Genomic DNA, 18,491 nt, shown 5'->3' with positions numbered 1-18,491 from the left:
ACTATCCTGTCTTGAAAATACATTGTCTTTCATTCATCAAAGGATAGTCTATATCATAGAAACATAGAAAATAGATGCAGGAGTAGGGCATTCGGCCCTTCGAGCCAGCACCGCCATTCAATGTGATCATGGCTGATCATCCACAATCAGTACCCCTTTCCTGCCTTCTCCCCATAACCCTTGATTCTGCTAACCCTAAGAGCTCCATCTAACCCTCTTTTGAATGCATCCAGTGAATCGGCTGACTTCTGAGGCAGAGAATTCCACAAATTCACAACTCTCTGTGTGAAAAAGCTTTTCCTCACCACAGTTCTAAATGGCCAAGCCCTTATTCTTAAACTGTAGCCCCTGGTTCTGGACTCCCCCAACATCGGGATGTGTTTCCTACATCTAGCTTATCCAATCCCTTAATAATTTTAAATGTTTCTATAAGATCCCCTCTTATCCTTCTAAATTCCAGTGAATACAAACCCCGGCATTCCATTCTTTCATCATATGTCAGTCCCGCCACCCCGCGAATTAACCTCGTGAACCTACGCTGCACTCCCTCAATAGCAAAAATGTCCTTCCTCCAATTTGGAGACCAAAACTGCACACAATACTCCAGGTGTGGTCTCACCAGGGCCCTGTACAACTGCAGAAGGACCTCTTTGCTCCTGTACTCAAATCCTCTCGTTATGAAGGCCAACATGCCATTAGCTTTCTTCACTGCCTGCTGTACCTGCATGCTTACTTTCAGTGACTGATGTACAAGGACACCCAGGTCTCGTTGCACTTCCCCTTTTCCTAATCTGATGCGATACAGATAATAATCTGCCTTCTTGTTCTTGTCACCAAAGTGGATAACCTCACATTTATCCACATTATACTGCATCTGCCATGCATCTGTCCACTCAACCAACCTATCCAATTCACCCTGCATCCTTATAGCATCCTCTTCACAGTTCACACTGCCACCCAGCTTTGTGCCATCTGCAAATTTGCTAATGTTACTTTTAATTCCTTCATCTAAACCATTAATATATATTGCAAATAGCTGCGGTCCCAACACCGAGCCTTGCGGCACCCCACTAGTCACTGCCTGCCATTCTGAAAGGGACCCGTTAATTCCAATTCTTTATTTCCTGTCTGCCAACCAATTTTCTATCAATGTCAATACCCTACCCTTAATACCATGTGCTCTAATTTTGCCCACTAATCTCCTGTGTGGGACCATATCAAAGGCTTTCTGAAAGTCCAGATACATTACATCCACTGGCTCTCCCTTATCCATTTTAATTGTTACATCTTCAAAAAATTCCAGAAGATTAGTCAAACAAGATTTTCCCTTCATAGAATCCATGCTGACTTGGACTGATCCTGTTACTGCTATCCAAATGCGCCGTTATTACCTCTTTAATAATTGACTCCAGCATCTTTCCCACCATCGATGTCAGGCTAACTGGTCTATAAATCCCTGTTTTCTCTGTCCCTCCTTTCTTAAAAAGTGAAATAACATTAGCTATCTTCCAATCCACAGGAACTAATCCAGAATCTATAGAACATTGGAAAATGATCACCAATGCGTCCACGATTTCTAGAGCCACCTCCTTGAGTACCCTGGGATGCAGACCAACAGGCCCTGGGGAGTTATCAGCCTTCAGTCCCATCAGTATACCCAACACCATTTCCTGACTAATGTGAATTTCCTTCACCCTCAATCCTCTGTCCCCTAGTACTTCTGGGAGATTGTTTGTGTCTTCCTTAGTGAAGACAGAACCTAAATACCTGTTCAACTCGTCTGCCATTTCCTTGTTCACCATAATAAATTCACCTGTTTCTGTCTTCAATTGACCCACATTTGTCTTAACTAATCTTTTCTTCTTCACATACCTAAAGAAGCTTTTACTATCCCCCTTTACATTCTTGCCTAGGTTCCCTTCGTACTTCATCTTTTCTCCCCGTATTGCCTTTTTAGTTACCTTATGTTGTTCTTTAAAAGTTACCCAAGCCTCTGGCTTCCCGCTCATCTTTGCTATGTTACACGTCTTCCCTTTTAGTTTTATACTGTCTATTATGGCACCTTGGATTCTTCTCATCGAGCCGCCTCATTTCACGGAGGTGTGGAGTGATAGTTCTTGATGCAAACAACAACAGAGAGATCTTCACGACGTTTCAGTTTAATCAGTCATTTATTGAAGTAGTGATACAAACAGATTAGTATTTCTCCCGTCGTTTATTTGGTAAGAATTAGTATCCCGTCACAGCTTCTTCGCGTCTGACGCATTACATCTCTGCTGGGTCAATTATACTCATAATTCTGGCTCCTCACAGTCCATATATGCACATATGCCCATATATATATTCATCTCATGACAACACTCAAGTGTCCAAAAATAATACAGCATGATACAAAATAATATAATATGCTAAGACAGCTAGTAATCGCAAATGGCTCTTACACACTGGCCCCTAATTGTTCTGTATATAACAAAACAATAAGTAATAAACATTAAAAGGAGCCATTAAAACCATGCATAATCAAAATAAACCATGCACTATATGTTGGCATCTTATCTACTTAAGTGATTCTTCAATCTTTAAGGCCACCAGTCTTTGTTGTACTCAGGTATCAGCTTCTAGGAGCATACATATCTTCATTATTGGTCTTTCCAAGATATCGCTCTTAGTCTGATGTCGAACTGTGCGCACAAGACCTTGTGCATCTGGTATGGCCTCCAATATTTTGCCCATTAACCAGGATCTTCTTCAATCTTCTTCTCTTCCAGCTTAAGAAGCGGTCTGCTGTTAGTCCTCGATGCTTCATCTGCAGGATTTTCCTTTGTGCTAACATATCTCCATTGTGATACCTCAGTAGCATCCCTTACGAAAGAGATTCTGTTTGCTACAAATGTTTGAAAGTGTTTAGTTTTGTTATTGATGTACTTAAGCACCATTGTGCTACCAGTCCAGAATTCTTTTCACAGCATTTTGTCAACTCTGACAGCTAGGACTGCAGCTGTAAGCTCCATTCTCGGAATCATCATTTGTTTTAATGGTGCCAATGGATCAGCTTGGACTGCTTTGGAGGAGATGCAAGTTTCATCACCGGCCCCAATATGTCCACACGTTTGAGATGGGAGAACAGCATCACTCGCCCTTGGCTTTTCCTTCTGTTCTGTATGTACTGGTTTCTTTCCTTTGTCCTTTTGTTCATTGTGAAGCATTTCAGGATGATTTTCTTTCACCTGTGCATCCACAGGTCTTGCACTCTTAGCAAAACTGATTTTGACTGTTTGCAGCTCTAATTTAGCTGATGTTTCCTTTTGAGCAATTCCTTTTTCCACGTAAGAGTTCATCCCATCAGATACTATCGAGCTTTCTTGATCTCATAGCATCAAGTACATTGAGTCTTGTCTTGGTTGGTGCTATTGCAGCATCTAGTTCCATTCATTCCTTCCGTCTTCTCAGCTGTTTCAATGCTTCGTATTCTTCTTTAATTTGATTATTGAGATGGTTAAATTGAATCAAGTTGAATTGTACTTCATTTACATTTTTACTTGATTTCATTAGCTCTTTCATAGCTTCCGTTAAACTGGTAGCTTGTTTATATCTTGAGTTCAAACATTCTTTCTTTCTTCTCAGTTGTTCTTCTTTTATTTTCAACTGTCTTTTCTGTTTTTCTACTTCTTCTTTGATCTCATGCTGGCATTTCAGGGTAGCAACCCATTCCAAGACGTAAGAGAACTTTGAAGGTCCACAAAATGAAGAAAAAACATTTTCCCCTTGGGAATCCATTCTGATGTCGCCACCTTATGGCTGAACAACAGATCTAAGTACAAGCATACTTGTACGTCACTGTCCCTTTGAAACGTATTAACGTAAAGTCGTATCTATCACAGGGAATTCAAAAACAAACTGATATCTTGCGATGCTCAATGTCACTTCTTTGTTCTCAGCATTTCAAAGCTTTTCAGTAGCAGTTTTCCAATACAACTTCTGAAAAACTGTTTTCCAATAAAGCTTAATGCTGTACTTACTCCATGTGCGGAGGCTTTCGATGTTTTCAATCTCCGTAGTCAGATTAACGCAGGTAATGACCCTGATCAGTCTGTAGTATTTGGATCAGGCTTGCAAAATAAAACAATCCCTGTTCAATCCAGTCGATTCACATGCTCCAATCTCACTCATTGAGCCAATTATAACTTTAAATTACTCTTTAGAGACAGGTCTACTTATATCTTCACTCAGTGAGGTAATTTCTTAGGTATCACAAAATGCTGGAGTAACTCAGTAGGTCAGACAGCATCTAGAAGAGAAGGAATGGGTAATACGTCACCCATTCCTTCTCTCCTAGATGCTGCCTGACCTGCTGAGTTACTCCAGCATTTTGTGATAACCTTTGATTTGTACCACTATCTGCAGTTATTTTCCTACACAAGGTAGTTTCTTAGTTTATTCACTCCGGCTGAGGTCATTCTTACAAAATTACGGCAACCTGGATTCTTCTCATCGACCCGTCTCCGCTTGCCATTTCACGGAGGAGTGGAGTGATAGTTCTTGACGCAAACAACAACAGACAGATCTTCACATTTCAGTTTAATTAGTCATTTGTTGAAATAGTGATACAAACAGATTAGTATTTCTCCCGTCGTTTATTTGGTAAGAATTAGTATCCTGCCACAGCTTCTCCGTGTCTGACGCATTACATCTCTGCTGGCTCAATTATACTCATAATTCTGGCTCCTCACAGTCCATATATGCACCTATGGCCATATATGTATTTATCTCACGACAACCCCCAAGTGTCCAAAAATAATACAGCAGGATACAAAATAATATAATATGCTAAGACAGCTAGTAAACACAAATGGCTCCTACACTATCCTTGACTTCACTTGTCAGCCATAGTGGCCTCTTACTCCCCCTAGAATCTTTCTTCCTCTTTGGAATGAAATGATCCTGCATCTTCTGGATTATTCCCAGAAATTCCTGCCATTGCTGTTCCACCGTCATCCCTGCTAGGGTCCCTTTCCAGTCAACTTTGGCCAGCTCCTCCCTCATGCCTCCATAGTCCCCTTTTGTTCACCTACAATACTGACACTTCTGATTTTATCTTCTCCATCTCAAATTGCAGATTAAAACATTATTATTATATTATGGTCACTACCTAATGGTTCCTTTACCTTGAGTTCCCTTATCAAATCCAGTTCATTATGCAACACTAAATCCAGAATTGCCTTTTCCCTGGTAGGCTCCAGTACAAGCTGCTCTAAGAATCCATCTCGGAGGCACTCTACAAACCTCCCCTTCTTGGGGTCCAGTACCAACCTGATTTTCCCCGTCTACCTGCATATCGAAATCTCCCATAACCACCATAGCATTAGCTTTGTTACATGCCAATTTGAACTCCTGATGCAACTTGCACGCTCTATCCAGGCTACGGTTTGGAGGCCTGTAGATAACTCCCATTACCATCTTTTTACCCTTACAATTTCTCAGTTCTATCCAAAATGACTCTACATCTTTTGATTCTATGTCACCCCATATCCTTGAAATTCCTTTGCTGTGTGAGTGCCTTCATAAACTACAGCAATTTAAGAAGAAAGATCATTGTTGCCTCAATAAATGGGGCAATAAACACTGGCTTTGCCACAATGCCCTCATTCTGTAAATCAATTAAAAATATTCAAAGAAAAAATTGTCAAAACTGGTCTTCTACAATATGTTCCCCATATTGACAATGTAGTTACCACCATGGAATTAAGTTAACTGGGAAAAATATTTCTCTACCGTAGGATTTTAGCCTACCAGATTCTGTTGATGATGTTTTCCTATCCCAAAGCCTCCAAAATGTAGCACTCCAGGGATAGCCTTAATTGTTTTGTTACTCTGTAATGTATTATAAATCTCTGCAATAAAGAATGGAAAGAATTAGAAACTGATAAAGTATCCATTGGAATATTATTTGAATAGACCTTATGATCCTTCCAATGTGCATACAATTTAAATTAAAACTACCTTCAAGTGATATTTTAGGTCAAGACCCTTCTTTAGACTGGGTGAGATTTCAGGCAAGTTTTCGGGTGAGTTTTTCAGACTCGGGTGACGTTTTGGGTCAAGATCCTTCTTCAGACTCCTTCAGGTCTTAAAAAGGGTCTCGACCCAAAACATCACCCATCCTTGTTCTTCAGAGATGCTGCCTGACCTGCTGTATTACTCCAGCACTTTGTGTCCTTTTCAACAACATTATTATACAGCAACTGTTATTGTACTAAAACAAACAAAACTGTAAACTCGTTTTTAATTTTGGGCAGGAATTAGGTGAATGGTGTTTAAAAATGCAGTCAAGGCTTTTTAAAGTGTGCATGTTTTGCTATTGGGAAGAGCTAGGAAATAACTTTATCTCCTTCGGCCCTCACTGTCAAGATATTTTCACCTACGTGGTATTATTGACTGCATCTAACCTACATGATTATTGACTGCATCTAACCCAGATGAATTTAAGAACAGAAGAAACATTAGAAACAGAAGAGAGAGTATGGCACATACCTCAGCAAGTCTTACATACCTCTGCCATTTGACAAAATCATAACTGATCATTTATTTCAATTCCAGATTCTGACTTAATCCTGATATCCCTTGATTTTCTGGATTTTAAAAAATCTACATCTCTCAGCCTTGAATGCACTCAATAACAGAGGATTCATGCCCCTCTGGGACAGAGAATTATCAGATTGAAAGTTCCAATTAAGGAAATGTTTAACTTTCTATAAGACCTGGTTAAAAAGCACAATTCTAAATGTTTAGCCCCCAAGTCCCCAAATTATAAATTATATTGTCCCTAACCCTAATCCTGAAAATATATTCATGGACTGGATTACAATGATTACAATGTCATTCTTGTATTTGCTATTTGTCCAAAGGTTTTAATTGTATTATTTATTTCTATTATTTCTCGACATTAACCTTACTTGTTTCCAATAAATGATTTGGCACGTCTCCATGCTTGGGTTCCTCCACCAATCTGTAATTTGGAAGTATTGCTGGCTTCATAAGGACTTGACCATGATTGTTTAACTGCAGGACAGCATGATTTTCCACCTCCATGATAGCATTCAATATAAACAACTTGCTTTGATCTAAAGAACAGAAACATCCAAATGAAAATAATTTCATATTAGGACTTTAGCATTATGTTTAACATTAATAACAAATAATGTTTAAAAAGTATATTAATCAAACATTGGAACATGAATAATATAAATGCTTAAATGTTAATTTCTAATGGTTTTTGGAAGTTTAAGAAGAGCTTTGCAAATAGTGTGCTCCAACAGAACCAACACTGTTCCCTTGACCACATAATAGTATTTGGTATTGAATCGTAATATCTTTCACTTTGTGAATCTCTTTTTTGCAATTTTTACATTAACCCAAAGTACAGTAGAAGTTTCAACATGTTAAACATTCCTTCCTTATTCACATTCATACCTTTCAAAAACAAAATTGTGGATAATGAAATATAATTTTGCTTGAAAAACTATATATTGTGCTTCAGAAAATCAGTTATGATCTGTGAATACACTTGTGCAGATCTGAACAGAAATAATGGAAAATGTGTTAAAATAATTAATTATAAAACTTTTGCCCACTTGCCTAATCTATCAATATCTTTCTGTAAATGTTTTATCCTCCTCAATGCAGATCTTCCCACACTACTTTTGTGTATTGTATTTTATTTCTAACATTCTTTTGTCCTTTTGTAGGAAAAGTAACCATGATTATTATGGGAACTGAAAGCTATTGTTAGATCAAAGGAAAATGCTTGTCATGTTGCCAAAAAAGCAATAATAGACAATAGACAATAGACAATAGGTGCAGGAGTAGGCCATTCGGCCCTTCGAGCCAGCACCACCATTCAATGTGATCATGGCTGATCATTCAAAATCAGTACCCCGTTCCTGCCCTCTCCCCATACTCCTCTATCATTAAGAGCTCTATCTAACTCTCTCTTGAAAGCATCCAGAGAATTGGCCTCCACTGCCTTCTGAGGCAGAGAACTCCATAGATCCGCAACTCTCTGAGTGAAAAAGTTATTCCTCATCTCCGCTCCTAATGATCTACCCCTTATTCTTAAACTATGGCCCCTGGTTCTGGACTCCCCCAACATTGGGAACAACATGTTTCCTGCCTCTAGCATATCCAATCCTTTAATAATCCTATGTTTCAATAAGATCCCCTCTCATCCTTCTAAATTCCAGTGTATACAAGCCTAGTCGCTCCAGTCCTTCATATATACTTACAGATTGGGAGAGCTTCCGAATTCAGCAAATTGAGCAGCTCTGCTGCTTCCCCCGGCACCAGGCCTGGATTTCCCGCCCACAAGAGACAAACGGCCGAGCTCTGCTCAACGGGCCCCAACTGCACAGGCGCGAACGCTTTTGTTCTGCGCATGCGCGGATGAGGCGGCCATCTTACATGAGTACCAGATCAATGGAGCCCCATAGGACCACGGGACGACAGTGATTATGGTAGGCCTAAAATTGTCGTGCTATCGTGTACCGTTTTGGCTGCAGTTCAGGAACAAGCGAACAAACGAGAGTTTTATTATATAGTTGTACATTTCTCCTCTATTAATCTTTTTGTCATTTCCTTCCACAGCTACTTTCGCATCTGCCTGAAGATCTTTTTTGTCCACTTGCAGCCAAATAATTGCAATACTCCAATTCATGCACATATCCAAAAATCTGAGCACCCACTCTTGTGTTTATATGTGGGTACCAGATAACTGGATCTCTAGACTGACTTTCACCATGAGCATTTCCTTTTAAGTGCAGAGTAGTTTTAATAAGTGCTAGCTTGCTTTGATGGGATGTTAACTGCTCATAATATTTTGCCCCACAATAATGAACATAGTGCAATTATCACTGAAATCATTATAACGAGAAGCCTATTCAAATTTCTAGCAAAATCTGGAAAGGGTTGGCCAAGTACAAATGTAATATACATCTTCCATCTATCTATATATGACTAAAACTCTCACCTTGTATATTTGTTCATTTGTACGTATTTATGTTTGATTGCATATTTGTTCGTACCCAAAATACAGCCAAAACGGTACACGATAGCGCAACAATTTTAGGCCCACCTTATTCACCATTGGCCTGTAGTTCAAATGGTTGTTATATTTTAGAAGTTATTCACTTTTTAAACTTTAATAAATCCCTTTTCCACTTGCCCTGCCCATCAGCCGCACCTGTGCAATAATACCTCCGTGTTCGACGTACAATGGGAACTCAACGTGTCCACGCCCGCACATTTGGGGCCCGTTGACCTAATACTTACGTAAGATGGCCACCACATCCGTGCGTGTGCAGTTGTGGCCCGCTGATCTAATACTTACGTAAAATGGTCGTCGGATCTGCGCGTGCGCATTTGGGGAAGGGTTGCCGCTCAGAGGGGCGGGATCCGCCGGAGTGATGGGGGTGGCGGCCAATAAGGTTGGGGGGGGGGTGAGGAGAGCTCTCCTGCTGCTGGCCGCAGCGATGGACGCCCGGGACCGGGTGAGTGGCTCCCTCTCCACTTTCCTCTCCACCCTTGCCTGCCTCCAGCCCCGAGGGACCTTTAAGGGGGGTTGAGAGGGGATAGAGTGGGTGAGTGTCGTCAGTTGGTGGAGGGTTGCCACAGGAGAGATTTGGACCCAACGGGTCCACGCCCGTCTTGTATATATTACTAAAAGTCTCATCTTGTATGTATGTACCAATTTTAGGCCCACCTTACTCACCATTCGCCTGCAATGTGCAGTGTCAAGTTTCATTCAAATTTTTGCACTCTAGTGTACTGTTTTGGCTGTATTTCGGACACATCCTACATAAAATAAATATCTCCGCCGGATCCACGCATGCGCAGTTGTGGGAGGGTTGCCGGGGAGGACCGCGCCCATCCCGGCATGCCCCATGCCTAACCTCCCTCCCATGGTGCAGCACGGACCTTCCTCCCGTGGTGCAGTGCGGCGTCAGAGAGAGGTCAAAGAAGATAAGATTATTAAGGGATTGGACACGTTAGAGGCAGGAAACATGTTCCCAATGTTGGGGGAATCCAGAACCAGGGGCCACAGTTTAAGAATAAGGGGTAGGCCATTTCGAGCGGAGATGAGGAAAAACTTTTTCAGTCAGAGAGTTGTAAATCTGTGGAATTCTCTGCCTCAGGAGGCTGTGGAGGCCAATTCTCTGGATGCTTTCAAGAGCAAGCTAGATAGAGCTCTTAAAGATAGCAGAGTCAGGGGGTTATGGGGAGAAGGCTGGAACGGGGTACTGATTGTGAATGATCAGCCATGATCACATTGAATGGCGGTGCTGGCTCGAAGGGCTGAATGGCCTACTCCTGCCCCTATTGTCTATTATCTATTGTCTATTGTCTAAGATCGAAGGCAGGACAGGCAAGCAGCAGCACCTTGCGGCTGCTCTCCTGCTGCTGGCCATTGCAATGACCGCCCGGGGCCGGCTGAGTGGCTCCCTCTCCCCTTTCCTCTCCCCCCTCGCACGCTCCTGGCCCCGGGAGTCACGGATCGTTAGGTGGAGGAGGGTTACCGTGCCTGGTATCCACGTGTGCACAGTTGGGAGAGGCTTGCCGGGCCCGGCGGCGGCCCTCGACCCTGGGATCTTGCTGAGCGCTTTTGGGGTAAATAAAATTGCGTTTAGAAGTTTATCAATGCAGGAGAGGTTTGTACCCAAAGTGTCCACGGGTCGTCTAGTTTTCTAATAAGATTCAATTTGGTCACCAGCTTATTGTAGTGGTATTTGCGTGGTATAGAAAGGCATTGAAAGAGAGCAGAGCAGTGGTATTACATTTTGTACTATTTCACAAGGCGTGAATCTCGTACAGCAAATACAATTCAATACGATACAATAGAACTTTATTCATTCCCGGAGGTAAATTGGTCTGCCAACAGTTATAGCATGCAACAAGGTACACGAAAACTTGAAATTAAAATTAAATTAAAAGTGAAAAAAAAGAAAAAGACAAGCGACTGTTGGCTGGCTGCCTTGTGCACAGCGCCTTAACTGGAACGAACAAATAAACAAACAAACAAACGCATGCTTATCCTCCGGGCAGAGGATTCTAAAACTAAAGTGCCCCTCCCCCCCCCCCCCCCCCCCCCACACTGGGTGCCCCTCTCTTCTCCCATCATCCCTGAGGCATGGGTCCCCTTCTAGGCACCTACTCAAGCTCAAAATGCCTTCCTTAAGTGCAATATTGGCAGATCATTGAAATAATGTTTTCTAACCTCCCTTTGTCAGTGAAACTATCTCACATGGAAAAAAGAAATGCTAAATGAACGTTTATTAGTGAACCAAATAAAATATTATAAACATTTAACACCATTCACTTTAATTCCTTTGTACATTGAAAAAGATATTTGCTGAAGGTTTACCAGCAATATAAAATTTAATTTACTGGATGACTTTTAAAAACATCCATATTGTTTAATCGAGCACAAAATATTGAACTGAGAAATATTAAAACTGCAAATAGATTGATTTGAATTTCAAAGTAAATTGTGTATTGTACTTATTGATCTATTATCATTTGTAAAATAAACTGCAAAACAACATAATATTCTTGGTTTAATAAGAAACTACTTTCATTCCTGTATTGACCGGATTTTCAAACCACTTAGATAAAGTTTTGTTTGTAAATAGATAGATCACTTCCTGCAGCCATCTGTTAAGTATTTGCAACAGGTATCAGTGCCTTGAGCACTTAATTTTAGCATTTTTATTAACAGAATGTGCAATTCTCTCCAAATTTTGGATTCTGAAATTATAAACTACAATTAAAGTAATGTTTAATGTGATAACATAGAAGATACTTTTAAAATGTTGACCATTTAGATCACCGACTATATAGAATTATGCAATTAGGTCAGTGTAGTCATCACACATTTAGAGTGTATGATGGGCTGCTATCAATCAGGGTTAATATGTTTATTTCAAGCATCATAAGGGAAGACTGATTAGTAACATATTTCCAGATTAACAAAAATTGTTCTTTCTGATATCATTGTGGAATTATCATAATTTGCTCCATCCCATTCTTTGACAATGGATTTACATTATAAACATTCACACTGATGTCAGCAAGTTCTAAGTTCAGAAAATTTATTGATTGACCATCAAACAGCCTGATATAGCACTACATACCGGATAATTTTAACCCAAACTTCCTAGATGATGCAAGATTACTAATCAATCATCAGTGCCCAGACCTAATCAATTGGCAGGAAAGGCATATAATTGACACATTTATAGCCTATACTTCTAGACACTACTCAAACTCAACATGCCTTCCTTAAGTGCAATACATTTTTTTTTTCAGATTCAATCCTGACCTCCGCTGCTGTCTGTGTGGATCTGCCACGTTTTCCCTATGACCATGTGGGGTTTTCAATGGGTGTTCCAGTTTCATCCCTCATCCACAAAATGTGAAAGTTGATGGATTAATTGGCCATAGTAAGTTTCCTCTCGTGTGTAGATGAATGGCAGAAAATAGTGGGGAGTTTATGCGAATGTGCGGAGATTTAAATAGGTTAGGATGGAATTAGACTCAGTCGGTGTCCTACAGCATGGAAACAGACGCTTTGGCCCAACTTGCCAAGATGCTCGACCTAAGCTAATCCCATTTGCTCACCACACCTCCTTCTTCAAGACTAGGACTGAGCTACCGGGACAAGCTCAAGATCGCCACTGCCTCCATGCACTTGTACCCTGATAGCAAGGGACAGCACCCCCATGTGATCCTGGGCTTTCTTACCAATGTAAGTAAAATATATCATGTGTTCACCCTACTGCGAGTGTTGGTGTGGTCACTGCCAAACCCAGCGTCATCCCCGACACCCACAGTACCTATCCAAATGTCTTTTGAATGTTGTATTGGATCTGCCTCAACTACTTCCTCTGTCAGCTAATTCCATCTATATACTAAAACTCTCGTTTGTTTGTTCCTGAACTACAGCCAAAACGGTACACAATAGCGCGACAATTTTAGGCCCACCTTACTCACCGTCGTCCCTTTGGTGTTAATGGAAGAAGTTTCATTGAAATCAGCGTTATATTTTTAAAGTTATTCACAGGGGGGGGAGGGGGGAGAGGGGAAGGGGGAAGGAGAGGGTGCTGCACCAATGCAGGAGAGGTTTGGGCCCAACGGGTCCACTTGGTCTAGTATAACAATAACCCTCTGTGTAAAAAAGAAGCTCCTCAGGTTCCAATTACATCTTTCGCCTTTTACCTTGAACCAGTGCCCTGCAGTTCATGATTTTCCTACCCTGGGAAAAAGACTGTGTGCTTTCACCCTATCTATTCCCCTCATGTTTTTATACAATTCTACAGGATCACCCACAAGCCTTCGGCGCTCCAAGGAATAAAGTTTTCACATGCCTATGTGGAACCTTGTCAAAAGTCTTACTGAAATCCATGTAAATTAAATCAAGCACTCTACCCTCATTTTCTTGAAATCTATATGGAAATTAGTGGAAAATAAACAGAGGGACAGAATTGATCTGCACTGGGAAAGGCAGGGATTGATCAGGGGGAGTGAGCGTGGCTTTGTCATGGGGATATCCTATCTGACTAAACTGACTGAATTTTGTGGAAGTGTCAATGAGGATAGTGTGCTGATGCAGTCTACATGGATTTCAGTAAAATACAGGTAGTGTGCTTGATGGCGTTTACATGCATTTCAGTGAAATGCAGGTAGTGTGCTTGACATAGTATACATAGATTTCAGTAAGACCTTTGACAAGGCCCACATGGGAGACTGGTCCAAAAGGGAAGATCCCATGGGATTTGAGATAATTTGGCAAATCATACTAAAATTGCCTTGGTCATTGGAGGGTAAGATGATAGTCGAAGGTTGCTTCTGTGATTGGAAGACCGTAACCATTGATGTACTGCAGAGATCAGTTTTGGACCCTGGCTGTTTGTATATATACATTAAGGATCTGGATAAAATGTAGGATCTATGATTAGTCTATTCACAGATAACACAAGGTTTGATAGCATTAATAGTGAGGATGGCTGGCAAGATCACACAGAAATGGCAGAATTTAATTCTGAAATGTATGAAGCAATACTTTTTTCAAGGACTAATAATGAATGTTGGACCCTGCAAAGTACTGAGGGACAGAGAAACTATGGTGTACATGTCCAAAAATCACTGAAGACAGCAGCATAAGTGGAAAAGGTGAGAAAGAAAGGACATGTTATGCTTGCCTTAATTAGCCAGGACATAACATAAAAACCAAAACAGTTTCCTTCACCCACTCTGCTCCCTGGTTTACCCCCGAACTCCGCATGATGAAAACTCATGCCCGCCAACTTGAAAGACTTCGCAACAAAACAAGTCTCACAATTCACTCCCAAGCCTACAAAGACCACCTGCAGCACTACAAAGATGCCCTCTCCCGCGCCCACTCCACCTACTACTCTCAAATAATTCACTCTGGCTCCGGAAACCCAAAAGCACTCTTCTCTACAATAAACAAACTCCTCAGCCCCCTGGACACCATCTCCCAATCATTCACAGTTGACAAATGCACCACTTTCCTTTCATTCTTCCAAAGCAAAATAGACAGCATCAACAGCACCTTAACCACCAACGCACCTGCTCCCCCTCAAACCACCTGCCCCCCCTTATCCTGTCAACCCCTGCCTCAGTTCTCCCCAGTCTCCACCACCGACCTCTCTGACCTCTTCACAGGAATAAAAACTGCCACCTGCTCTCTGGACCCCATCCCCTCCAGCTTTGTCAAGGCCTGCCTTCCTGCTCTCTCTCCACTTATCACTGCAACAATAAACTCCTCCCTGTCCACTGGCATCGTCCCGCCATCCCTCAAAATCGCTGCTGTCACCCCCATTCTGAAAAAACCTGGTCTCAACCCTGACACCCCAAACAACTTCAGACCAATCTCCAACCTACCATTTCTGTCCAAAGTTTTGGAACATGCTGTAGCTTCCCAACTCAAATACCACCTCTCTACCAATAACCTGTATGAAACTTTCCAATCCGGATTCCGCTCCAACCACTGTACTGAAACTGCGCTCCTCAAAATCACAAACGACCTTTTCCTCTCCTCCGACGCTGGCAACCTCAACATCCTCATCCTACTTGACCTCAGCGCCGCCTTTGACACCATAAATCACTCCATTCTCCTCACCCGAATTGAAACCTCCTTTAACATCACCGGCACAGCCCTATCCTGGTTCAAATCTTACCTCTCTGACAGGCACCAGTTCATCTCCATTAACAACTGTAAATCCCCCACTGCTCCCCTCCCCCAAGGTGTCCCCCAAGGCTCAGTCCTTGGCCCCCTCCTCTTCATCCTCTACCTGTTCCCCCTTGGTCAATTAATCCGCCGTCATGGTCTCAACTTCCACTGCTTCGCCGATGATATCCAGCTCCTCATCCCCACCAATCAATCTCCACCACCACACACTCTACACTGACAAACTGCATCTCTCAAATAAAATCTTGGCTTCAATCAAATTTCCTCAAACTCAACTGCAACAAATCTGAAATAGACAATAGACAATAGACAATAGACAATAGGTGCAGGAGTAGGCCATTCAGCCCTTCGAGCCAGCACCGCCATTCAATGCGATCATGGCTGATCACTCTCAATCAGTACCCCGTTTCTGCCTTCTCCCCATACCCCCTCACTCCGCTATCCTTAAGAGCTCTATCCAGCTCTCTCTTGAAAGCATCCAATGAACTGGCCTCCACTGCCTTCTGAGGCAGAGAATTCCACACCTTCACCACTCTCTGACTGAAAAAGTTCTTCCTCATCTCCGTTCTAAATGGCCTACCTCTTATTCTTAAACTGTGGCCCCTTGTTCTGGACTCCCCCAACATTGGGAACATGTTTCCTGCCTCTAATGTGTCCAATCCCCTAATTATCTTATACGTTTCAATAAGATCCCCCCTCATCCTTCTAAATTCCAGTGTATACAAGCCCAATCGCTCCAGCCTTTCAACATACGACAGTCCCGCCATTCCGGGAATTAACCTAGTGAACCTACGCTGCACGCCCTCCATAGCAAGAATATCCTTCCTCAAATTTGGAGGCCAAAACTGCACACAGTACTCCAGGTGCGGTCTCACCAGGGCCCGTTACAACTGTAGAAGGACCTCTTTGCTCCTATACTCAACTCCTCTTGTTACGAAGGTCAACATTCCATTGGCTTTCTTCACTGCCTGCTGTACCTGCATGCTTCCTTTCATTGACTGATGCACTAGGACACCCAGATCTCGTTGAACTCCCCCTCCTCCTAACTTGACACCATTCAGATAATAATCTGCCTTCCTATTCTTACTTCCAAAGTGAATAACCTCACACTTATCTACATTAAACTGCATCTGCCATGTATCCGCCCACTCACACAACCTGTCCAAGTCACCCTGCAGCCTTATTGCATCTTCCTCACAATTCACATTGGTCCAAAAACGCTCACCAAATCCACCCAAAACTTCATCCTCAATATTGATGGTCTCCCAGTATCCACCTCCCCTCACATCCGGAATCTTGGAATCATCTTTGATCAAACCCTCTCCTTCGACAAACACATCAAACACATCACAAAGACAGCCTTCTTCCACCTCAAAAACATTGCCCGTCTCCGTCCATCCCTCTCCTTGACAGCTGCAGAAACCCTCATCCACGCCTTCATCACCTCCCGTCTGGACTACTGCAACAGCCTCCTCTATGGCTCACCCTCAAAAATCATCAGTAAACTTCAATACATTCAAAACTCCGCTGCCCGTCTACTCACCCACTCCCCGATCCGTGACCATATCACCCCCGTCCTTTACAAACTCCACTGGCTCCCCATCCCCCAGAGAATCCAATACAAAATCCTCCTCATGACCTACAAAGCCCTCCATAACCTGGCCCCATCCTACCTGACTGACCTCCTCCACAGGCACACTCCCACCTGCACCCTCCACTCTGCTGCTGCCAATCTCCTGTCGTCCCCCATCCGGACCAAACTCAGATCCTGGGGGGACAGGGCTTTCTCCATCGCTGCTCCCACCCTATGGAACTCACTACCCCAAACCGTCAGAGACTCCTCCTCACTCACCACATTCAAAACATCACTGAAGTCTCACCTCTTCAGCACTGCCTTCAACCACTGAAGGTCACCTCACCTTCTGTCTCCTTTCTCTGTTCGTTTACTTATTTATCTATTTATTCACTTCTCTATGTTCTAGAAATCCCTGTAAAGCGTCTTTGAGTGTTTGAAAAGCGCTATATAAATGTAATGCATTATTATTATTATTATTATAAAATATAAGAGCAGGATCACAATAGCACAATCATTTAAACCATTAGTTACGCCACACTAGAATGCTGTGTACAGTTCGATTTATCACACAAAAGGAAGGGTGTAATTGCAGTCAAAAGACTGTCGAGGTGATACAGCAGGACATTACCTGGAATGTGGCATTTCAGCAAAGAGGAGAGACTGGATGACCGGGTTTGCTTTCTTTGCATAACTTGACGGAGATGTACAAAATCATGAGGGGCAGAAATAGGATAAATGGTGAGAAGCTTTTCCCCTTAGCAGAGATGACTATGACCAGAAAACATAGGTTTAAATTGAGGTGAGTAGGTTTAGAAGAGAAGATCGCCAGAGGGTGAAAAAATCTGGATTGCATTGCTTGGGTGGTGGTGGAATTTGCTACTCACTTAACATTTTTAAAATATTTAGATGAACACTAGCATTGACGACTACAGGGCAAATACACTGAAATGGGAACCGTATAGGCAGATCATTGATACCCAACACCGACATGGAATGCTTAAGGCCTATTTCTATGCCAAACGATTTCATGACCATTCTGAGAGTACCATCATCTCAAGAAATGCTATTGTTGAAGGACAATAATCACACCATTTTCTCAGAACAATAAAGTGTGGCAATAAAGGCAGCTTTGGCCAAGTTACTCTTCTACTGAGAGCAAGTGGATGAAGAGTGTGCTGGCACACTGGAGGTACCTCCAATGTACGAAGGCTCACTGTAAGATATGGAAAATGATCCATGTTTTTTCAAATACCATCAAAGATCTTGATTATCAGAGGCCAATGTTGAGCAATGGAGACAGGTTGGTAACAAATCTATGCCATCCAGTTATTTAGTCTGAGGCCTATCTTGTCACAGACATCACTGAAGGAGTTCATGAATATTTAAAGCCCAGCTGCTGACTACACACACAGGCAGGTGTCCTCTGTATTCTATTAATTACATACCATGCTTGGGTCTATTTTACTCTGGAGTAGAAGTAATAAATGAACCATCCTACAGATGACCTCAACTCCAGGTATGCACATGTTGCAGATGATATGCTGCAGCTAAAAGACTGAGAAGAAGGTTATGCGGTCACAGCTTAATCCTAGTATGCACCAAGATCTTACTAATATTCTATTCGGAAGCCTTTGAGGTGGGGGATAAAAAGGC

General features: G+C 42.2%; 1 protein-coding gene across 1 annotated transcript in view; it reads right to left on the bottom strand.

The window, feature by feature from the left end:
* Positions 1 to 18,491, bottom strand: part of cfap221 (cilia and flagella associated protein 221) — a 110,263-nt gene that overhangs the window by 81,325 nt on the left and 10,447 nt on the right. The window contains exons 2-3 of the mRNA XM_078404428.1: positions 6,954 to 7,121; positions 5,791 to 5,891 (exon numbers count right to left, since the gene is read on the bottom strand). Of these exons, the coding sequence (XP_078260554.1) occupies positions 5,791 to 5,891; positions 6,954 to 7,121 (269 nt within the window). The remainder of the gene's footprint in view (positions 1 to 5,790; positions 5,892 to 6,953; positions 7,122 to 18,491) is intronic.

This window comes from Rhinoraja longicauda, chromosome 8 (assembly GCF_053455715.1).
Source record: "Rhinoraja longicauda isolate Sanriku21f chromosome 8, sRhiLon1.1, whole genome shotgun sequence".
Taxonomy (NCBI): domain Eukaryota; kingdom Metazoa; phylum Chordata; class Chondrichthyes; order Rajiformes; family Arhynchobatidae; genus Rhinoraja; species Rhinoraja longicauda.
Note: the sequence above shows the minus strand (reverse complement) of the source record. Positions and strands in the feature narration are given on the sequence as shown.